The 23,538-nt window shown below is 39.9% G+C and overlaps 1 protein-coding gene and 1 long non-coding RNA gene across 3 annotated transcripts; one reads left to right on the top strand and one right to left on the bottom strand.

Annotated features, from left to right (window-relative positions):
- Positions 1-98: 98 nt before the first annotated feature.
- Positions 99-2,545, bottom strand: LOC121651259. The gene is made up of 3 exons (XR_006012418.1): positions 2,460-2,545; positions 551-608; positions 99-403 (listed from the first exon to the last, which is right to left on the bottom strand). It is a non-coding gene; the product is annotated as an uncharacterized LOC121651259 (long non-coding RNA).
- Positions 2,216-23,538, top strand: atp13a2 (ATPase cation transporting 13A2). Of its 2 annotated transcripts, none has more exons than XM_042003280.1 (29): positions 2,216-2,725; positions 12,399-12,475; positions 13,203-13,370; positions 13,769-13,827; positions 13,901-13,967; positions 14,078-14,157; positions 14,389-14,466; positions 14,544-14,613; positions 14,756-14,890; positions 14,985-15,051; positions 15,549-15,680; positions 16,306-16,467; positions 17,469-17,579; positions 17,681-17,727; positions 17,823-18,011; positions 18,089-18,295; positions 18,570-18,680; positions 19,060-19,216; positions 19,390-19,501; positions 19,585-19,709; positions 19,806-19,984; positions 20,290-20,382; positions 20,466-20,545; positions 20,870-21,022; positions 21,145-21,241; positions 21,550-21,773; positions 21,927-22,078; positions 22,239-22,411; positions 23,242-23,538. In XM_042003280.1, exons 1-29 carry the CDS (start codon positions 2,713-2,715, stop codon positions 23,404-23,406), a joined length of 3,483 nt encoding a protein of 1,160 aa, XP_041859214.1. In that variant the 5' UTR covers positions 2,216-2,712; the 3' UTR covers positions 23,407-23,538. The 2 variants fall into 2 exon arrangements, with proteins under 2 accessions (XP_041859214.1, XP_041859215.1); XM_042003281.1 differs by lacking the exon at positions 2,216-2,725 and adding an exon at positions 8,525-8,696.

Genomic DNA, 23,538 nt, shown 5'->3' with positions numbered 1-23,538 from the left:
TGTTCCAACTTATATCACAATAAATACTAAATTATCTGACAAAACATGTCAAACGTTTTCGCAATATTTAGATAATTTTCTTTTGTCATAATAAACACAAGGTCCAGTGAAATTTTTTAACATATCTTTTTATAGCTCAATTTGATTTGTCACAGAAGGAAAATCATACTTAAGGTCCAGTTGCAGATTATAACCCCAGAGCCAGAAAGATGAAGATTCAAAATAAGTGTTTCATTAACTAATCGAACAAAAACAAGTACTGCTGCAGCAAGGAATCCAGAAATTAGAAAAAAAAAATATCATTAAAAAAAAACCTAAACAGGCCAAGCCAGAAAACAGAGATGAACTAGCAATAAGTAGATCTTGTCCAGGGTTGATGGATGTCTTTGTTGTCCGCTTTGTCCTGCTTGCAAGAACAGAGGTCTCAGAATTTATATATATATATATATATATATATATATATATATATATTGTACACACACACACACATACAGATAAGCTGTCACTGTAGACCACACCACGCATCACTCAGCTAATGATAGCAAATTACCAAAAGGGATTAGCTCCAGCTCCGGAAGCAGGTGGATTTTTATTGCTGATTCTGAAAACTGCATGAAAAAGTAAAGCAATCAAATCCAGGGCTTGAGCGAGAACAGGAAGAAAAACTAAGCCGATTACAGAATGAGTAAACAAGAATAACACAAAACAAATCACATACTGGATATAAAACAGGTACATAAAAATCTTTGCCAAGAACTATAGACACATTTATGGTGTTGTTAGCCCAGGTAATGTGTTTTAAGAGGACATGCAACACAGAAGCCATCTACAAGAAATGACCAAACACATGTTACTTTTCAAGGAAGCGGAGGTCTTTTCATGTCTGCACCAAAATGTTGCATATCTCTATAGTTTTGTGGTGGAAAGTAAATTAGCTATGCAGCCATATGTTAGTTAAAAAACTAAGCAAACTGATTAAGAAGGTTGGCTGTGCAGGGGACTGATCTAGAGCTCCTGGAGTTGATCGCACAGAGAAGAAAGCTGTACCATGTTCTTTGAACATTAAGTATTTCTATTCAACATTTATCAATCTCTCAGGGGATTAAAATATTTAATGTCATTTCAAATTTATAACAGTACAACACATTGGGACATCTATTCGTTTAGCTATGTTACGGCCCCTGCTTGTTACAGGCAGCTGTGGCCGTTTATGTGCTGATTAGGGACTGCCGTGCGCTGCCCGGAGTGGCTAAGGCCAGCGACTCTGCCCCCGCCCCGTTTTGACTGGCATCCCTCTGGACCAGTCAGGCTGCAGCCCGAAGGAAAGCTGAGGCTGAAAAGGCTGCAGCCGAGGCAGCTCTGGAGGGGGAGATGTCAGAAAGGCTCAGGCCGCTCTTCCCCTCATGTTGTGCACCGGGGGTGTGTCTGTGTCGCGACCACCTCCTTTCCACAATGGGTGTTTAAGCGTTTAGTTGTGTTAAGTTTACTTTGTGTTTGTGTTAGAGCTGGGCTAGGTTAGCGTTTTATTGTGTTTTGACGACGGTCACTTTAGTTATGGGCCTGTTGCTTATGTTTGGTTTTAGTTTCCTCACCGAGTTGCGGTTGTGTCTGTGTGTGCACTCGGTGAGTGTTTGGTATAGGTTTTGGTTTGTTTCTTTCTGCAGGTCCGCTAACCCCAGCTCATCATTATTTTGTTTTACAGGTTGTCCATCACTTATCACGGGAGTTGTAAATAAATGTGCTTTCATTATAATTCACCACCTGTCCTCACCGTGTTCTTTGTTACGCCCTTCCATACCCCTTAAGTCGGGTCGTAACAGGCTACTACAGTATATGCATTACAATGCCTAGTGTGAGTGTGGTAACCTTAAAATGTGCAGCCCCTTTTGTATTTGTGCTTTTGTTTTTAATACTCTTATTTTAATTACATATTTCATATTGTGAAATAGTGATAATCTATGAGGAATTGAAGGGCGGAACCAAGGACGCATACCAGTGTTGCACACCGGTTCCTTAAGGTGAGGGACCACCCCTCCCCCCTCTCTCTCCTCAGAGGAAATACGGGATGAGAAATACGTGGTTCTGTCTACATTCCTTCGCACATTTTACCTGTGTTTTCCAGATTGAAGAGACCAGGAAATCTACTGTTGCCGTGGTTCATCCTTTTTTGGGGGGCCCGTAACATGAGCACTGTCATGCTAAAAAGTTTAAAAAGTGAAGTTTAGTTAATTTGTTTACATTTTGCATGTCAAACGAGTGGAAGGAAAACACCCCCAAAAAACAAATTTACGTGTTTTTGACTGATTTTCTGACACTGATCCCAGTCCTGCCAAAAAACTGTGTGTCAGCTGCATATTTAACGTTTCCAGAAACCTGACTGAATATAGCCTAAGTAAGCACACAGTAAAATTTAGCGATGACAAATCTAACGTCTACTAATGACAGTGCATCGTCTGTACCCCCTTTATTCCACTGCGACCCCGCAGTTGCCAGCATTAAGGTCCCACGATGAGGAGCGCCACTGTCGGGCAAGATGCTACGTCGCCACCCTCTGAATTGAACCTTGGTCAAACACGTGACCATTTTGAACTATTAGACTTGCCGTAGGAAGGAGAAGCTGGTGTCGCTTCACGTTTTCAAGGGGTGTTTTATGCCTGGATAAAAAACGGTCATTGATGGAGAGTATGTGGAGGCTGTCATTGTGACGAAAGGATGGACAGGCGTGGTAAGTGTGTTTCTCATGACTTTTAAGTTATCGTCTCTTCCACAGAGCAGCGTGTTGGCTAACCGTTAGCCACAACCAGTGTGTCTGTCCTGTGTGTTTTTGTTTTTGTTTTGTTATCTAAAAAGTCACAGTAATCTGATCTACGGCTAGTTCGTCTCCAAACTATTACTTTTGTCAGAAAAGTGACCAGTGCATTCAACAGAGTTGAAAGCTTGTTATGTTTGTAGTTAAGAAATCGGTTAAAAGGTTAATGATCTTTGCTTCGTGTGTTAAATAGTTATGTCTGAGTTTAAATTCTTTCTGTCATCAAGAACAAGATTAGACATGAATCTTACTGCAATACTTCTCACAGAGGTGTGAAATCAAGCCCTTAAGGAATTATTGCTTTTGTTACCCCTACTATTACTTATTCTAGTAAGTTTCTTTGACCTTTATTGCTGATTTTAATGTTAAATAGTCATTTGATCCCAAATTAGTCAATCTTTACATATAGAACACTTTTTCATTCAAAGAAACTGAAAGGGAAGTGTTTTATATTAAAATGTAATTAACAAAAACTCATGATCATCATAGACTGCAACGTCCGTGCTGCTAAGATTTAATCAAATATTCCAGTAAAATCCACTATACTTTAGGCTCTAGTCCAGCCCTTCAATACAATATTTTAAAAGTGAGCAGAGTATGATTTGAGTGAGAAATCAGGACATAACAGCATGTTGGTCTTGTGTTTGTGAAACCTGTGTGTGGTTGTTATTTGAGGGCGAGGCTTGCTTTTTGCATCGTCAACTCAGCTGACTGTCTTGTGTCTGTGTTTTAATTTGGGCAAACTCCACGTTTCCCGTTTTTGACACAGCATTTTTTTTTCTCTAAACGTGAAATTAAAAGTCTTGGGGCTCACTGTCCCCTGGTCCGCCGTGGGGCATGGTGGGTGGGTTATGTGTGACGTGACAGTGTGATAGTGAGTGCTTGTGGGTACGGCACAGGGGAGGGTGTGAGTGTGGGGTTATATGGGGTGGAGATAGGAGGGGGGGTCGACGGCGCCCTGGTTCCCGGGGTGTGCGGCTGGAACATCGGGGTGTGTGCTGGCTTACGCCGGGTGGTTGTTTGGGGGGGGCTGGTCCTCATAGGCATGGTGCGGGCCCTCTGCATTTGTGGGTGGGGGGGCCGCCTCTGGGCTTCTGGGGCCCTGGGCCCTTTGCTCGGGCTGCTCTGGGTGGTCGGTCGCATTTGCACAATCTCACTCACCACTCTTCATCACTGATCACTCCTTATTCCTCATGCTCTGCATGCTGACACAGTCACTGAGTTGTCCAGTGGGTTTTTATATTAAGAGATTATTCTTCCCCCCCCCCCCCCCCCCCCCCCCCCCTGAAATTTAGTATCTGGGCTCTATTGTGCTACTTTCACGATGTCTTTTCCCTTGTGTCTGTGTTTTCATTTGGGCAAACTCCATGTTTCCCTTTTTTGACACTGCTTTTTTTTTTTTTTTTTTTTTTTTTTTTTTGTCTAAACGTGAAATTAAAAGTCTGAATATGAGTAGCCCTTTGAACATAGCTACTGATGTATGTCTGGGACAGGAGTGTAGAAGTATGCTTCCAGCTACAGCTTCTTGTAAATCAAGTATTTTCACTGAATTGTTAACTTGAAACTAGCTTAAATGTAATACCACTTTAGAAGTCGGCAAACTGTAATCTTAGTTGCAGCCTTATTGTATTGTGAGACTAACCTTTTAACATGTCTCATGAAAATCCTCTGGCACATTGCAAAATGTGGTGAATGACAGAAGGGATTGATTTCAGGTTAAATTCTTCTTATTAGGCCCGAGCACCGAAGGCGGTGCGAAGGCCTGTTGTAATTGCTTCTTCTTCTTCTTCTTCTTCTTCTTCTTCTTCTTCTTCTTCTTCTTCTTCTTCTTCTTCTTCTTCTTCTTCTTCTTCTTCTTCTTCTTCTTCTTCTTCTTCTTCTTCTTCTTCTTCTTCTTCTTCTTCTTCTTCTTCTTCTTCTTCTTCTTCTTCTTCTTCTTCTTCTTCTTCTTCTTCTTCTTCTTCTTCTTCTTCTTCTTCTTCTTCTTCTTCTTCTTCTTCTTCTTCTTCTTCTTCTTCTTCTTCTTCTTCTTCTTCTTCTTCTTCTTCTTCTTCTTCTTCTTCTTCTTCTTCTTCTTCTTCTTCTTCTTCTTCTTCTTCTTCTTCTTCTTCTTCTTCTTCTTCTTCTTCTTCTTCTTCTTCTTCTTCTTCTTCTTCTTCTTCTTCTTCTTCTTCTTCTTCTTCTTCTTCTTCTTCTTCTTCTTCTTCTTCTTCTTCTTCTTCTTCTTCTTCTTCTTCTTCTTCTTCTTCTTCTTCTTCTTCTTCTTCTTCTTCTTCTTCTTCTTCTTCTTCTTCAACATTGGAGGCATTTTTGGGGACCTGAACATGCACGAAAACGCGCCTATTTTTGTGTACCCCCCCAAAGGAATGCGAAAAATTTGATATTTTGGGGTGCTTGGGACTGTTCGGGCAAAATTGAATGAGAGCGCCACCTATTTAATATGCCCCGCCACTGCACGTCATCAATCTTTATGAAAATCGCTACATATATTCTAAATGTTCGGGCGAACAAAAAATCCTCTTGGAGCAACAGCCTACAACCAACAGGAAGTCGGCCATTTTGGATCAAAGTCGCCATTTTGGCGTTTTACTGACATTTTCAAAATCTATCTCCTCCTAGAGATTTCATGGTACCGCTACCAAAATAGCTCAGGATGTCCAGAGGGCATGTGTCTTTAAAAGTTATTGAAAGTTTTCTAATAGGAGAAAGGGCATGGAGGGGGTGGGGCCTCAAAGTTTGGTGTCTCGCCTTGAAGAACGAAAGTGATATAACTTCCACATAAAACAATGTATCTGAACCAAAATGGCCATGTATGATGCCAGTCCCATCCTGAACACATTTACATGTCAATATTTGGGTTATGAATTGGCCACGCCCCCTGGTGACAGGAAGTCATGGTTTTTACTTGGAGACCCACTTATCTGACGTTTTGGACACAACCAGGTCCAAACTGGGTCAGACAGCAGAAAACAAGTTAGTGATGATATCCAGTGAAAACCATTGCTCTACGCTGCAGGGCGAGACTGTGGCGCCATGGCGATCTTCGATAAGACGCCATGACATCATAAATCACTATAAATCCCTCAATTTTCACCCGATCCTCATCAGACTTTCAGGGATTAATAAGGGTCTGGCCCTGAACAGATCCATTTCAACAATTCCGGTCTAGCCATAAGCCCCACCCACTTCCAACAGGAAGTGCTTTTTTTCAGACGCCGGGGTCCATCTCCTCAGGAATGAAACCTACACACTTGAAAGTGCTTCACAACAGGTCAAACCCTTTCATGATACCACAATAAAAATCTGAAGTTCCTTCGCCAAACGTAACCATGGCGAATAGTGGTCCAACGCCATCAAACAGGAAGTACTTGTGACTGACCCATTGTAACGTTGATCTTAACCAAACTTGGCAGGAAGGCACGCGGTCAGGACGTGAACTCAGCCACATTGACATATGCTGGAAAAATTGCAATATGGCTCTATAGCGCCCACTACAAATATTTAATTGATCATAACTGCCCACTACATTGACCGATATGGCTGAAATCCAGTATAATGATAGAACTTGGGAGGATGTACAAAAAAACCTCTTGGACCTATATGATAACTTCAACAGGAAGTCGGCCATTTTGAAAAGAGTGTCATTTTTGGGGTCATTTTTGCATGTTTCTTTGCCTTGCATTTGAACGAACTCCTCCTACAGATTTTATCGTATTTACCTCAAACTCAGTCTGAACACTCCAGAGGCATGTGTGGTTAAAAGTTATTGAAAATTTTCTAATAGGAGGTGGCGTTCAGCGGTGGCGCCTCATCAAGTTTTGATGTTTCGCCATCAAGCATGTAATCCATTATTTCTGACAAACAACACTCAGTCTGCACCAATCTGCCCATGTTTCACTTCAGTTCCATGCTGACCACATCAACATGTCCAGAAGTTGTCACCTGGACATTGCTCAGTGCTGCATGGCGAGACGATGGCGCCATGACGAGCTTGGATAAGACGCCATGACATCATTAATGAGTTTAAATCCCTCAATTTTCATCCAATCACCATCACACTTACAGTGATTAATCAGGGTCTGCTCCTGAACAGATACATACAACTACTTCTGGTCTTGGTCTAAGCCCCGCCCACTTGAAACAGGAAGTGATTTTTTCAGACACCGGGGTCCCTCTTTTTAGGAATGAATCTCACACACTCAAAAGTGCTTCAGATCAGGTCAAACCCTTTCATGATACTACAGAAAAAAACCAAGTTCCCTCCCCAAGCAAAACCATGCGAATGGCATCCACCGCCATTAAACAGGAAGTACTTCTAACTGACCCAATGTACTCCTGATCTCCACCAAACTTGGCAGGGAGGACACTGGTCAGGCCTGGAACTGATTCAAATAGATATATGCTGGTAATATGGCTCTATAGCGCCCCCTATAAATATTTAATCTATCAGCTCCAACCACTGCTTTGAACGACATGGTAAAATGTGGCATATTTATGTAACATGACAGGACAAACAAAAATGCCTCTTCATGTCCTTATGTTCTCAACACCATAGCCCCGCCCCCTGGGAAAAGGAAGTCCCACCATTTTAACCTTTATCATCTGTATACCTAATTCTAACTCATTAATATCATCCTTCATGAACTTATGGTTGAAAATATGACTGACGTCTTACAGCATCATGATTAAAATGGCTTTCTGTGAAGATTTAAATCATTCGCCATTATACAGGAAGTGGCACTAACCCTGCTGTCAGTTGACCAATTAAGCTAATATTTTCCTGTTCTCATTCGAGTTCCAACCTGAACATGGTCCTACATTAAAACAACTTCACCACCACCTAGTGGCCACGTGGAATTTTCCTCTTGATAAAATCATGCTCCAGTTTGTGGGAATTCAACACAGTTTGTAAGAAACAAGGTCATGAATGCTTCAGATGTCATCACTGGAAAGGCTGAGGTGCAAGTTGATCCTCTCATGAGGAAAATCACCTCTTGATGGAGATAAACTCTGGAAGAATGGGTATATGGCTGTGGGCGATAGTGGCTGTGCTGCTGGAGGGAGGTTGCGGGGTGATGGGGCGGTGCAATAGGCCGAAGCGGCGCCAGAGGTGCGAGGGCCTCCAACGCTGCTTGCAGCTTTAATTATTATTATTATTATTATTATTATTAATTTTTAGATTGTCCTGGTTAGAATAGACTGAGCATGTGATTTGGCAAAACAATCACCCCTGATAAGCTTTCACATGATTATAGTACAAGTATTTGCTTAGAGAAGATGACTTAGTACTTTTTTGTTTCTAAAGCTTGTGCTATTTTTATATAAAGAGCAAAAATATTACTTCCAGAACATAACACAAGTACTTACCATATAGCTAGGCCTTTAAGCCACACAAACCTCTCATCATGTGGAAAATATTATCTTAATGATAAAGTTTGAATGTTTAATTTTGGTGGCTGTGATAAGAAATAATCTGTAGCAAAGGAGAAAACCATAAACTGTAAATTATGCAAAGTATGCGTGTTTTTATCAAACCATACAGAAATATTGCTGTATTTCACTATCTTTTCTGTGTGCTCCGCGCATGAAGTTGCATTATGGTAACAGGCAAATCAAAGACATTTAATGCCCTTTCTCTCCCCATGTGTTAGTGCACATAATTCTTTATGTCGTGTTTACACTCGAAGAGGCTGTGGCGTATCGTTTTCTAGAGAAACTTTAAAACCGGTTGAGCAAGTTTATTATTGTGTAAGAGGCACTCGTGCCTTCGCGCGCAGGAACAGCAGGATAGCCGGCAGGTGGAATTTATTAATGCAGCTCTCAAATATGTAGTCATTTGGTCTGTTTGGGGAGATATGCCATCCAGACTTGCGGTCTAGCGTCGACGGTAAGCTTAGTTTCTTCCTTTAGCGTAACTAAATTGATGTTTTTGGTACTTTCTAGATAGTTGGAAACAATACCGAATGGCCGGAAAAACGAATAACATACTTTTGATACGGTCCCTTGAATGGTCCCTGTTATTTCTGGGTTATCATATTTTATTGACGTAATAAACTTTACCATGGCCGTATGACAAACTTTTAATACTTCGTGTGATGTTTACTGTCCTCTGAGTCTTTTTACAGCTTAAGTTTGATTCGGAGTTCATAGTGTGTCGGTCGCACTGAGGTGTGTTTACTGATCATCAAGGTTTATGGTGACTCTAGCACTTGCGGGGATATTCCAAAATTTTATTTATTACTGGTTTAGCTGGCTATGTTAACCTAGACTAAACAGTCAACTTGTGTTTTCTTTTCTAAAATAGCTAATCTAGGTAAGTTAATACGGAAACATATTCTGTGAACATATAGGGAGTTGGTTTTGTTCATGCCCAACATATCCTCAGCATAATGATTTGAGATAGGTCACCGTATGCTTTACCAAATCTGTCAAAACCACTTCATGAAGAAAGATTTAGACAACTCCATTTTCAATATTTATTATTTTAATTTTTGTCAGGCAGCTTCCTCATTGCATGCTTCATTGCCTAAAAAGAGAAACACTTCGTTATGCAGTGTCATCCTTCACTGACGTGGATTTAATTCTTCAGATTTAACTATTCCACTTCCAGGTCCGCCTTTGCGATCTGGCACTGTTGGTGGACTTTATAGAGTTACTTTGCAGTCATCTGGTTCCGGTTCTGATTATGTAAGACCCTGGGTTGCGTTCATTGGGTGGTCCCGGTTGATGCTCACCGCCAGCTCCTCCACAGGGGTGAGGGGTTGCTGCGGTCTCCCCGAACCTGCCTTCCATCCCTCCGACGTCTTCTTATTGGTTGTGGAAGAGATTTACCCCTTTGCACTGAGCCTACAGAAGTATTTATGGAAATGATTGGTTACCGGTATGATTTTTTTCTATGGTTTATGGGTTGCTTTTACTTTGGCTCACACTTGGGGTTGCACAGGTTACAACTGCAGTATATAATATAATATAATATAATATAATATAATATAATATAATATAATATAATATAATATAATATAATATGATATAATTTAGTAATTAGACAAAATGTGCAACCTCGAGCACAGGCATTATCACAGGATTTATTAAACCTCCTTTCTGGAAAACCCCCTTGCTATCTTAAACATGAGCTGTGTTTCAGCCTAGGATTTAAAAAAAAGCTGTTTTGTACATGAGGGAAGTTACCATGACCTCCTGCTCCTGCTGAGTTTTTCTGGATACAATCATCTAAATGCTAAATGTTTTAATACAGTAATGGAAAAAGTTTTTGGACACCCCATACATGTGTGAAGTATTGCATTAAAAATCTCTCTTAGGTTTTCCAGTGCAATTTCTCTAATTTCTCCATCTTCCAATTAGATGACTTGCAGGCCTGTTCATCTATCCACTTTCTATACCTTCTTTATCCTATCTGGCATCACTCACGTTTACTTTTACAGTCAATATAGAATGACCAATTAACATACTTTTTTTTTTACAATGGGAGGAAGTAATTTATGCACAAGGACAACATGCAAAGTCTACATAAAAAAAATTCCAATCAAGACTGAATTGGGGACCATCTTGCTGTGATGCAACTAACCACCAAGCAGCCTGTCACAGTCACTGATCTGCAGACTGATTCAACCAGGAAATGATTTTACTCTGTAGTTTTACTTTCATTTAGAATGAAATAGAATAACCCAGGAGTTATTTTAAAGCTCATAGTGAAATCTGACAGGATGGAAGCATAGAAAAGGATCAAACTCTTTATTTACTTATTATAAATTCCAAATTTATCTGGGCTTTCTTGACATTCATTATTGCCACAGAAATTTAAAAAATGCTCCATTCTGCACCTGTTCAGCATCATCTGTCTGGTCCTGTGGCTTTTGTTACCTAAATCAGACCAACTAGTGGAAGGAGTTGCTTCTTCTTTCTTTGAATCTGTTTGAACTTATTCTCCAAACATCTGCTTCTCCTTCCCTGTCTCTATCCATATCCTCTCTGGTGGGCAGCTTAATACAATTTATATTTGAATAAAATAACTTCACATTTGAAATCTTTCATACTCACCTCCTCAGCAGATGTCTGTCCCCTCTGTCCCTGTCCTGTCTCAGTCTGGATACAGATGACAGGTTTTAGGGATAATTATTAAGAGTTTTTTCTTTTTCATTAATAACAGCTAGAGAACAAACTGGTCTCTCTCTATTTTCATAGCTAACCAGCAATAACAGAACTCAACATCATGCTAAGATTTTAACTTAACAGAGCGAGCAAGTCTTTTATTTGTAAAACAGAACACCTACTTTATCCATAACAACCAAGTTTTTGCTGTTAACTAGCTGGAGTTTGTGAATATTACTTATTTTCATCCTTTAAAAAGATTCCTTTAGATCACGGACTGACAAACCTGGAGCGGTGATAAAGGGATTTTAAATGGGGACACCTCATTGCACTGTGTTCCAGACATCGCTGAACACAAGTCTCACTATCACTAACGACCACAAATCATTAAAGCAAATAATGAAAAATTAATCATTTTTTAGGGGGACTTTAGAACATTTTAGGGTGGCTCAAGACCCCCTAAAACAGGCCTAGTTCTCTGTATAGACTAACTGTTATATTTTACTAGTGAGTTCAGGCAAAAAATGTGAGTTAATTGGTGCCACTGTTTTCTCATTTCCTCTAACCCATTGGAAATAGACTCTGTGGTGATACAGTGACATTTTAATTTCTGCTTCCAAAGACATATATTTCTAATTGGGCTCTGACATGAAGTGTCAGAGTCAGTGTGCACACCTCGATGTCTGCTCAGATACAAGTTTGTACTGTTACACTGATGTAGAAAACTAGATGACTAGCTGCTGACACAAATAAAGGCTCTGATCATGACTGCTGCCTTAGAATGACACAACTTTTATTGTGATTATGGATACTATCATGGCTGTCTTTTAGATGTTACCATTGTGGCTGTGACCATTTTTAATAGCCTTGGCTACATAAAGTGCTTTTGTGTGTAATGGTGGTTGTGCTGCTTGTTGTAGTCATCTTTCTGTATTCATAGACTCTTACATTGTATTGATAATATATTGGTCACACCTTTCTCAAATAGCAGTACAGCTGGACATTTCCATAGCATCATGGACTGAAGTTAGGTTAGGCTACAGCTTTACCTCACATAGCCAGTAAGAGCAGCTGCTGCTGCACGACAGTTTATTCAGCAATATTTGATACCCAAATGACTTTTATTACTTATCTGAGAAATAAAATGAAATCATAGGTTGTAACACGACGCTGTAAATGTGACAAAGCTGTGCCTAATCTTATAGTTAACTATACAACCATTTAAAATGAAAGCTTTGAATCAAAACTGTCTCTTTCTGTTAAAGCCTGTCTCTTCAGTTCATCTCTCCTTACGTCTTCTTTGCTCAAATTTCATATGGGAATTACAGGCCAAAGGAGAGGGTCGAGGAAAGAAACGTGGATGTAGAAATTAGTAAATGAATAGTTTTGTGCTGTGTAATTTGTTCATCTTTACTTTGAGGGTGTGTCTTCTGCTGCTCACTTGTAAGGAACTGTTAACAGTGTGTGTCCTGTTCTGTAGGCAGTGTGGTGGAACCACTGAGCGGGCTCCCCTCACCCAGTCCACGTGACCCCCTGCTCAGTCCTGACTCCCACATGGTAAGATCTTCTTTGGTGTTTATACCAAACTAATAAGCAATTTTTTTTTATTGTAACAACCAAAAGGAAAAAAAGCAGACAGTATTAGTAAAGGTGTCGTATTTAGTGACAGATGGGCTGAATCATTGATAAATGTTTGTGTGATGTGCTTGCTTGATACAGTGCCTGACACCTGTCACATGTGGCACTTTGGCTGTTGTACCTTTGACAAAGAGGAACAAGTGGTTTTAAATATTTTGAGTCACTTTTGACAGACCTGCAACACACATGACTCAAATCAATGGCTCATTAACAGGCTGGTGCAGAAGTTAACAAGTTGTTGGAGATCCATTTAATTTTGAATCAGGTGTGTTGTACCAGAGAAACACTCAAACCTGCAGGATGGTAGATCTTGAGAACCGGAGTTGGTGACCACTGTTTCAAAGCATGTTTTTATTGCTGTTTGTCAGCTAATTCAACAGCTCAGTTCAGCCAAATTCCTTTAAATATAGCAGAAGGGTAGATTATGAACAAGAAAAGAATCCAACAAATCTCAGTACAGATTTAGATCACTGTTTAAAAAACTGCACAGTATAACCTTGGCAGAGAACGACACTCTCTGCTTCCTTCTAGTTATCATGCGTGCTCTGATATGATGACAAGATTTATTTGAATTAACTTCTGTTTGAATATGAAACTGAGCTTGTGTTTGAATTTGAAAGAAGCTATTAACTCTCTGCTCCACCAGGATGTTCAGGGGTATAAGTGGGTGCGCTGGCGGGTGTGGCTGTGTCGTCTGGGGGCCCTGCTGTCCTTGGGTCTCCTCCTAATTGTGTTTCACTGGCGCCCGAGACTTGCTGTCCTTGCCCGCTGCTGCCCCTGCCCTCTGGCTTTGGCTGATGTTCTGCTGCTAAGAGTGAGAAAATAAATCCATATGTAGGATTAAAACCCATTTAACACTTAAGATTATGACTGAAATTTGATGCCTGTCACTTATCTTCCACATTGTTTCTATGAGATTTAAGATACCTACAAGGAAAGTGCTAGATTAGGAGATACAGCTGGTATACAACCTACAATGAAATAACCACTTTACTGTCCAGGCTGTTTGATTCACATAGACAACTCTCTGGTGCTGTTGCTGTTATTTATGCCTTAATTTCATACTTTGTTAAATTATGATAATTTTGTCACATAATTCCTATTGCCAGATGGTCAACCAGATTATATCTATGCTAAGCAATTCTTCTCTTGATCAGTAATGTATGTAGTTTTCAGTGGTCACTTTTGAATTTATATGACATTTACTTTCAGGACAGTTTTGGACAGCAACATGTTGTGGAGGTGCTCGTAGAGGAGATGGAGGAGGGAAGGTGAGCTCCGCATTCTGTCCTCTGATAGCAGCATAAAAAAATATTCTCTGCTTACTCTGTTGTTCTCCTCCAGTTTGGAGTTGATGGGACAGCGTGAGGAGGCTGAATGGAGAGATACAGTTCAGCTGTACAAAGAGGAGGTAATGACTATTGAGTTTTTAATGGAATAGTGAGCTGTATCATGTCCTCTTCAAACCTCAGAGTTTGTTTTGTCTTTCTTTTTTTCTTTTTTTGTTTCGCTGTATTTCAGAAAACAATGCTGCGCTACTACCTGTTTGAAGGGCTGCGCTACATCTGGTTGGACAGGAAGGGGGCTTTCAATCGTGTTAGGTACTGAAACAGCTAAACCAGAAACCAATGGGATGCAATTAGAACTGAGTGCAATAAAAACTGTTCAATGCATTTGCTTTGTTCCCTTATTTAATGGCTTGATCATGTTCAGCTGAAACAAAAAAAAAAGCTACCTCAAAACAAATGCTTTTTTAATATGTAAGCACATTTCTTACTTCAAGAAAGAAACCCATATTGAATGTGTAAAACTTTTAATTTCTCTGTCGTCAGTGTCCTCAATGAGGACTGGACTTGCAAAGACCTGTATGGCTTCCAGAATGGGCTGAGCCCCCTGGAACAGAGTGTGAGGTAGGACCAGATGCATGTATGAAGGCCTTTTTAATGTCAGAGTAGTGGCAATTATTAATCATATTTGTGTTTTTCAGGAGATCCATGTTTGGTGCCAATGTTATTGACGTACCTGTTAAGTCTTATATGAGGCTGCTGTTTGAGGAGGTGAGTTGGAAAATAATTCCAGTTATTTTCTTATAGTTTTGTTTTTGGTGGCGTGAAACTGGGGAAAATTGTATGTAGTTTTCTTTTTTTTTTTTTTTTTTTACTGTTTTGAACATTTTTGTCTTCTTTTCTGATCCTGTAGGTCCTCAACCCATTCTATGTATTCCAAGTATTCAGTATCACCGTGTGGACGATTGATTCGTATTATTTCTATGCTGTATGCATATTTATTATCTCCATCATCTCAATCAGTATCTCACTTTATGAAACTCGAAAGGTGAGCGCTCAGAGAAGTACAATATGTAATATCTCTAGCTCTGATTATAAATGGAAATAACAATTTCTAAACGTTATTTGATCTAATTTCACAGCAAAGCATCACGCTCCACAACATGGCCCGGTTGGTTACTAACGTCAAAATACGCAGAGACTCAGGAGGTGAGTCCAGTGGGAATTTGTTTGAGACAACCAAAAGAGCGCAGAAATAAAAAGAATAATATATTCTTTATTTATTTATTAAATGATCAAGAGATAGAGACAAAAAGAAAAGTGTGTCATGGTAATCAGTATGTTGTAAAATCCTAATAAAATGAGGGTTTAATTTAAACAGCCAAGTGTTTGAAATAGATGCCTATAAAAATGAACACACTAGAAGTGTGTGTAATTTATGAGCCACCATTGTGTGAATACACCTTCTCCCAGAACTCAAGAAGGTTACCATGTAGAGGTCTTCCAGCATGTCCTGGCTGGAGCAGTATTTAACCATATCCTCTGTTAGGAATATTCCAGTTCTGTTTTAATTATGAATGAAAAAACAAACTGGGGTTGATTTGGCAGTCTTTGGAATAAATAAAACCAGGGTGTTTTCTGAGTTTTTTTTCTGCTGGAAACTTTCAACTTCTTTATCAAATACTCCTGTTTAATTGTTTTCCCAGTGGAGGAATGCGTGAGTTCAGTGGACCTGGTACCCGGTGACTGTCTGATCATCCCCCAGGAAGGTCTGCTGCTGCCATGTGATGCTGCCCTGCTAGCAGGGGAGTGTCTCGTCAATGAGAGCATGCTAACGGGTAATCACCAGACTTTTTTTTTTTTTTTTTAATTTACATTAATTATATGATTATTCACTCTCATTTTTGGTTGGCAAGGAAAGTTTATTTGTATAACACATTGCATGTACAAGAGAATTCAAAGTGCTTTACATAAAAGAAAAGCATTACAGCAGCTCTGATACTTTAACTGTTAAGGCAAAAAAGTTTGCTCCTTTATGTGGGAGATTACACTTCTCTGTTTTTATTTAGGTTTGATTGAAAAGGCTTTTATAACTGAGATAAGGCCATATTTTATAACCTTGATCTTCATTAAAGTAACACATTAGCCATCAGGAGTAACTTTATACTTGGCCACAAATTTATATTCTTAAAAGGAAATTGTTTAATATATGACTTGTCAGTATGGGAGCATCTTGGCTACTAATTTATTGTCCCTTAACAGTGACGTTATGTGAGTTACTTCAGGCATAAACAATTTTTACATCTTAAATTTTGGGTTTATGTTGCAGTTTTGTAAATCATTCAGCAATCTGGCAATAAAAATGTGTTTCTAAATCTATTCAGAACTTGTCCAGCCAGCTTGTTTTAAATTTTCCAGTGAGTAATCAGTGTATAAATCTGTTCTCATCTTTCCTCTGTTAAGGCGAAAGTGTCCCAGTGCTGAAAACCCCTCTGCCAGCTGCTGACAGGACGTACAGCTCAGACACTGAGCGCAGACACACAGTTTTCTGTGGTACTCAGCTCATTCAAGCTAAAGGAGGAAGGCCAGGGGGCAGCGGTGCTGTTGCTGTGGTCACAAGCACTGGTTAGTTGAAAAAGTCCTGACCTGTCTCTGTATTTCAGTGAGATGGCACTTAACAGAGATACATTTCGGTGTTCACTGAGCAAGTCAAATCTTCCCTGTGGAGATTTTAATTTCTGTAATCTGTATTGAAATTTTTTTTTAAAGGATCTACTCATGAAAATTGTCCTATAGACAAATCCGACGGCCGTTTTTGTGTGTTAAGTCATCTTGAGGCCGTTCTAACAATAAAACATATAATGCAAATTTCACGCTTTTGCTTTAATCTATGAGGTTAGAATTAAAGTCCAAATGTTTTTTTTCTTGCATAGCAGGTCTACGCTTAGTAACATTTCTCTGTCTCCCAAATTAGTAAGTAACTCTCAGCAACATGACTTGTTGCACTGTGTTAAACTTGACATGGAAACACAGAATTTAGTGTTGGATTGACAACTTTTCACTGAAACCTTCAGTGTTGTTGTTGTAAATAAAATTCTTTCTGTTAATATTCTTGACACACTTCTGTCAAACATCTTCTTCCTGCCCAGGAAATCTGTATAAACTGAGAGGTCTCAGACAGGGGCAGTCTTTGTGAAATAAAGGTCCATGTTCTATTCATTCAGTTTTTTTTCCACAACTAAAGTTTTCCACTGCTGTTAGAGAAATAAAGAACCGCACAAGTCCTCTCAGATTTCCTTCTCGTGGTTAAGAAGTAAGCAGTACAAAATGATCAGATTCTCTTCACAATTACTTTTGACAGGCACACAAGGGCCTCTGTAAAAATGGAGGTTGGTCTACTTCCGGTATTTGCCTGGATTTGTCTATATAGACAAAAGACCATTCAGAGATGGCGCAATATGCATTCCTGCCCATAACTTCCCATTATTTGACTTAGCAATTGCAAATGTGTTAGGAAATACAGTTGGACTTTTTTAGGCCTTAAAGATACAAACATAGCATTTCTTGAAAAGCTACACATGTTGTTTCTTGAGTGAAGGCAGTTCTGCTGCTTCTGTTATCTACAGGGTTTTTTACAGCCAAGGGCAGCCTGGTCAGCTCCATTTTGTACCCTCAGCCAGTCAACTTCAGATTTTACAAAGATGCTGTCAAGTTCCTGCTCATTCTAGCTTTTGTTGGTAAGATTTAATAACAACTTTAATTTTGTTTAAGTGAATATTTCATTTTTATCAAGTTACTCAGATTATGTACTTTTCTAATTTTGTCCTTCATGCTTCAGCTCTCATTGGCACCATTTACATTTTTGTGACCCTCATCAAAACCAATGTAAGGACAGAATATTTTGTGGCCTGTCTATTATTAAAATGCCAGCAATCTTCTGTGAAACATGTTATCATTGACCTATGGCTGGGTGTGTCCAGGTGACCTGGCCGCAGTTGATTATTAGATGCCTGGATATTATAACGATTGCTGTGCCTCCTGCCCTGCCTGCTGCCATCACCACAGGAACAATCTATGCCCAGCGTAGGCTGAAGAATCAAGGAGTGTTTTGCATTAGTCCACCTCGGATCAACGTCTGTGGCAAGGTCTCGCTTTTCTGCTTTGACAAGGTAAAGGTAGAATCTGTCAACAGACTTTATATGTTGACGCTGCCTCTAACATAATCTGTGTACATTTGCTTATCCAGACAGGAACTCTTACAGAAGAAGGTATGGATGTGTGGGGAGTGATGGAGGGGAGACCTGCTGGTTTCTCAGAGCTGGTTCCAGAGCCCACACTTCTACCGCCGGGCCCCATGAGGACTGGCTTGGCCTGCTGTCACACCATTACCCTACTTCAAGGTCAGCCCCTCGGCGACCCTTTGGAGCTCAAGATGGTCGAGTCTACTGGCTGGGTATGATACTATAGCTCTTATTTTCTTGGTTTTAAGGGGTATTTGATTTGAACTACCTGATGTTTTGCCTGACTTTCCAAATCTTCTTTCCTACACTAAAAGAAGCCAAAGTTCCCAATTCTCAAATCACATCCTGGCACTTTCAGGCATGAATAACATGCCATGATAACATATTATTTATTTAAATATTCAGTTACTTTATTGTCCACGCTTCAAGGAAAATGTTTTAGAATATCAATGTCAAAACCAGTATTTATTTTCTCCAATTTCTCAGACTCTACTGGAACCAGAGGGAAATGGAGATGTGCTAGATGAAGAATTTGGAGGTCACAAAGTTTTGGCTGTTATGAGAGCTCCAAATCAACAGCCTCAAGTTCAGGGAACTGTAAGTGCACCCACCATCACCTAATACGGCGCGTAGTACGAAGTGATCAATTGGACTTATTCAGTTGAACAATCGATCAACTGAATTCTTGCCACAGATGCATTGCTTTTAATGTCGTTAAGATTAGGTGCTATAATAACTAGCCTAACACACACATGCTTACCTTCTAGGACTTTGTGATTTAAATCAACCATTTTGCAGTGCTTTTTTAGTGGAAATACGTCACTGGAATTCACTTATACCTGTCCTAATAAAAACAGTAGCTTGCATAAAGAACACAAGCCAAGCAGTGTAAGCTATATGTTTTTATTCTGGGTATTAAAAGGAAGTAAATCTGCCTGTAGTGAAGTATTAATTTATCTCTTATTTTTGCTGTTAGTTCACCAGTGAGGCTGTGGCCATTGTGAAGAGGTTTCCGTTTTCCTCTGCCCTGCAGAGGATGAGTGTGGTTACGGTAGCCCGTGGGGGACACTCGGCTCTGGCTTTCATCAAAGGTTCCCCGGAGATGGTGGCTAGCCTCTGTCGAGCTGAAACAGGTTCACTCAGAAAACTTTCAATAGATGTTTTAGTAGAAATTTTTAGGGGAATATTTTCTTTCTATTTTACAGACTGCAGTTTAGCCTTTTCATGGGCTTAGAATGAAATAATTTATTTCACATGCCTTTATTGGAACTACAGTCATTCACAATAGGGTGCTTTGTGTTTACAGTGCCAGCAGAGTTCTCCAACCAGCTGCATAACTTCTCCAGCGAAGGCCTCAGGGTTCTTGCCCTTGCCTACAAACCATTAGACGTGAAGTCTGACTTGAAAACCATTGAACGGTGAGAACATAGACTGCCTGTCTGGCTTTTTTGTATCCAACAGTTAGCTGTGTGTGGTAATGCAGCTGTGTGTCGATTCACAGTAGTGACATAGAGAACGACATGCAGTTCTTGGGCTTGTTGATGTTGAAGAACCTGATCAAGCCTGAAAGTGCAAAAGTAATTGACATCCTGAAACTGGCACATATTCGCAACGTTATGGTCACTGGTAAGAATATTTTTGTAGCCTCTTTGTTCTGTATATTTCCTTTTTTACTATGTTGTCAACAACATACATATATTTATTTTATCCTTCATCACATAGGAGACAACATTTTGACAGCAGTAAATGTAGCAAAAAGCTGTGGGATGGTGGAATCTGAAGATAAGGTAATTTTCGTCAGTGCAACCCCCCACACTGCCCAGTCTTTGCCCACCCTGAGATTCAGCCTGGAAGATGGAGGGGCCATTGCCACCCAAAGCCTCACGGATGTCAACAATGGGGTTGGTCACTCTCGGATACATCCCTGCAATATTATGCTCAGAGTATACTGCCAGCGCAAGGACAGAATCTGAGGGGAGCTTTGAGGATTAACTCATCACATCCATTTACTCACAAAGGCAGTTTTGACTATAGCCAGTGTTGTTCTTTAATCAATGTCAGATTATAAGAAGTCATATTCACACATTAGTGCGTGCAAGATTACACCAGTTTCATTTGCTGGCTAAATTAATATCAGTGGACTTTTTTTTACAGGATCCTGGATGTAGTTAGTTTGTTGTTATTGTTGTTTTTCCTCCCCTGTCAGGGTCTCTATCAGACCGGTTTTGGCTATCACTTGGCTATAAATGGCAAGTCCTTTGCTGCCCTCTGTGACCACTTTCCTGAGTATCTTCCAAAGGTAGTGTAAACCATATAATCCCAGGAAGAATATCCTGACAATGAGCTGCCTTCAGATAATAATGACTTGACATGGTATTGCAGGTTTTGATGAAAGCCACCATATTTGCTCGCATGGCCCCAGACCAGAAAACTCAGCTGGTGAAGGAGCTGCAGAAGTTGAAGTGAGATTTTTTTCTTTTTCTTTTGATACATAGAAGATATTGAGCTGGAATGTACTGAGGGGGAAAAAAGAGGAATAAAGATGGCTCTTTAGATGCAACATGAAAAGACTAAGGCCATTTGAAATGAGCATCTAGTGTTACAGTAAGTGCATCTATAGCACATCTGCCCCATCTTTAACACTTTAGATAGCGGGTATTCCAAGCAGGTATTTGTATGACTTGCAAGTTGATATCCATTCTGTGTGATTAAAACACAGCTGGACAGCAATGTTTGCTGTGTAACTGTTGGTAAGATGCATATCATTAATATGTCTATTTCTGTAGCTATCGAGTGGGCATGTGCGGGGATGGGGCCAATGACTGCGGGGCCCTAAGAGCTGCTGATGTTGGGGTTTCTCTGTCCGAAGCTGAAGCTTCAGTTGCTTCACCGTTTACTTCCAAAACTGAAAACATCAGCTGTGTGCCGCTGCTTATCAGGTTAGCAAACAGGAGGATGATGTCTTTGAAAACTAACCAAATCTGTAATGTCGGTTGTAGATCATCTGATGGGGAAGGAAGGGAAAAAGAAAACAAAAAATGTTTTTCTGTTCTTTGTGCAGAGAGGGTCGTTGTTCTCTGGTAACCTCCTTCAGTGTCTTTCGATACATGGCGTTGTACAGTTTGATTCAATACTGCTCCGTCCTCATCCTCACCACAGTAAGTAGCAGTAAGGGAGCTCTTAAAACCCCTCACTTTCAAGTAGATATTTTCTCTTCTGTCCTCAATGCCTCAAACTCATTATATAACTGCCACACATCTATTTTATGAAACACCAATTTGTTCAGTTTACATCATTTACTATATTTTAATGGGAATTTTAGTACATGGATGAACTAGATGGTAGTTAAGCTCACTTTTTCTATAAATCTTTGTTCTATAACCTCATAATTACAGTTGTAATCCTATTCAGAGAAAGCTTGACACAAGAATAAAACTAAATAAATGTTCTTAATGTGTGTGTCCAGGTGAAGACTACCATGGCTGACCTACAGTTCCTGTTTTGTGATCTTATTCTGGTGACTTTCTTGGCCATTGTGATGGGGAAAGGAGGCCCCAGTGAGGAGCTACACCCTTGCAGACCGCCAGCCAGTCTGCTGGCCCTGCCTGTATTAGGCAGCCTCTTCATCCATACATGCATGATTGTCCTGGGCCAGCTTGCAGCACTCTTCATTACTATCACACAGGAATGGTCTGTTAAAAGTTTATGTTGTGAATAAATATATTTACTTTAGTTTTTATTTAAGCCAGAAAATCTAATATCTCAAGTTTAATAAAAGGGTCGACTTCCGATCACTAGCTGATAAATTGTATAATGTGATATGTCATCGCTTGTGGTTTTTAGGTATATTCCACTGAATTCAACTGTTTTTGGAACTGCCAATCTGCCCAACATGGAGAACACCAGTGTGTTTGACTTGTCTGGTTTCCAGTACATCATCATGGCAGTGGTGGTCACCAAGAGCTACCCTCACAAGAAACCTCTCTACCACAACAGTGAGTCATTTGAAATTTCTAGTAATGATTATTAAAGTCCCAAGGCTGATGCATTCAAGCCCAGTCTTTGTTATGTGGTTTTGTTTTTTTGTATTCACGTTATAAGAGAGACTTGTTAAAATTGAAGCCTCAGATGTGAATTTTCTCTTTATCTTCCTAGTGATCTTCCTCTGCCTGCTGTTCATCTATTTTGGTGTGATGGCCTGGTTGGTGTTGTATCCGGGGCCTTTCTTTAGCCAAATACTTGAAGTGTACAACATCACTGATATGAACTTTAAAATGCTGCTCGTTGCAGTAGCCGCGCTCAACTTCCTGATTTGTTTTCTTGTGGAGGTGAGTGACAATATAGAGCTGTGGCATGTCCTCTGGATAAATTTTAATCTAACGTGAGAAGGCTAGATGTGCATTGCAGCACAGAAAATTGTAATACAATATGGAAACAGCTGGGGAATGTATGGAATTAAGTTTTAGGATGATTGTACCTTATGAGGGAGAGTAATCTACTTTTAATATTTAGTTGGAAAGACATTGAACCCTACATTTAAATTGATTTAAGTCAGTTTAGCAAAGTATACATTTACATAAACCCGACTTTGTCAAAAGTTTGCCAGGAAGTTAACAACTGAACAGCATGTATACTTGTATTCTGCAAAACGACTTTACTCCATGACTTAAAATCTGGACGTGAGAATATATCTATTAATCAAACTCTTTTGGGAACAGTACTGTTCTTTGCCTTGTGTTGTAGTAATACACATAAGCATGTATTTAACATTTGAGATATGCAATGATGTAGTTAATCATTCATGTTTCGTTCAAGGCCTTTTTCACACTACAGTTTGGGTTAAACTTGCCCTGACCTTATGTGAGTTTGGTCTTTATCGTTTTGGGTGACCTTCAGGACTTTCAGCTACAACCTCCTGGCAATCATCAATTGTATACTTGTAGTGAAGTGTAAAATGTTGTTCTGAAAAGTAGAAAGTTTATGTGCTTCATACTCTTCAAGGAATGTACATAAATTGCTTCAAGTATCCACTTAAGAGTAATATTCTTGCTTGGAATTAAACAGTGCCAGTAACAATTTTCTACACTTACCTACCAACCAGTCAGTCTGTTTAAAAAAAGAAAACCATGTGTTCACCAAAACTTTTGTCTCTCTGCAGATACTGATAGATTTGGGAATCTTGAACTGCCTTCGGTGGCTTCGCGGGAAGCGTCCTTCCAAGAAACTGTACAAACGTCTGAAGGTCCTCCTGTCTGACTCCACATTGTGGCCACCACTCAATCAAACCCTGTCCCCCACAAACACAGTCCTCTCCTTCAGCTAGCATCTGCCTGGCTGCTATTGGACTGTGTTTGTCCTCCAGACCAAATTATGTTGGATTCCTGAACATCCCCAGCTTGACCAACAATGCAAAATCATGTTTACCTGTAGTAATAAAAAAAACAAACTATTTTTA

This window comes from Melanotaenia boesemani, chromosome 13, assembly GCF_017639745.1.
Source record: "Melanotaenia boesemani isolate fMelBoe1 chromosome 13, fMelBoe1.pri, whole genome shotgun sequence".
Lineage (NCBI taxonomy): Eukaryota > Metazoa > Chordata > Actinopteri > Atheriniformes > Melanotaeniidae > Melanotaenia > Melanotaenia boesemani.
Note: the sequence above shows the minus strand (reverse complement) of the source record. Positions and strands in the feature narration are given on the sequence as shown.

What these genes read in the sequence shown, in the direction of transcription:
- atp13a2 (XM_042003280.1), top strand. An exon ending in AAGGAGCTGCAGAAGTTGAA is followed by an intron (nt 20,546 to 20,869) that starts GTGAGATTTTTT and finishes CTATTTCTGTAG; the next exon opens with CTATCGAGTGGGCATGTGCG. An exon ending in CCGTCCTCATCCTCACCACA is followed by an intron (nt 21,242 to 21,549) that starts GTAAGTAGCAGT and finishes GTGTGTGTCCAG; the next exon opens with GTGAAGACTACCATGGCTGA.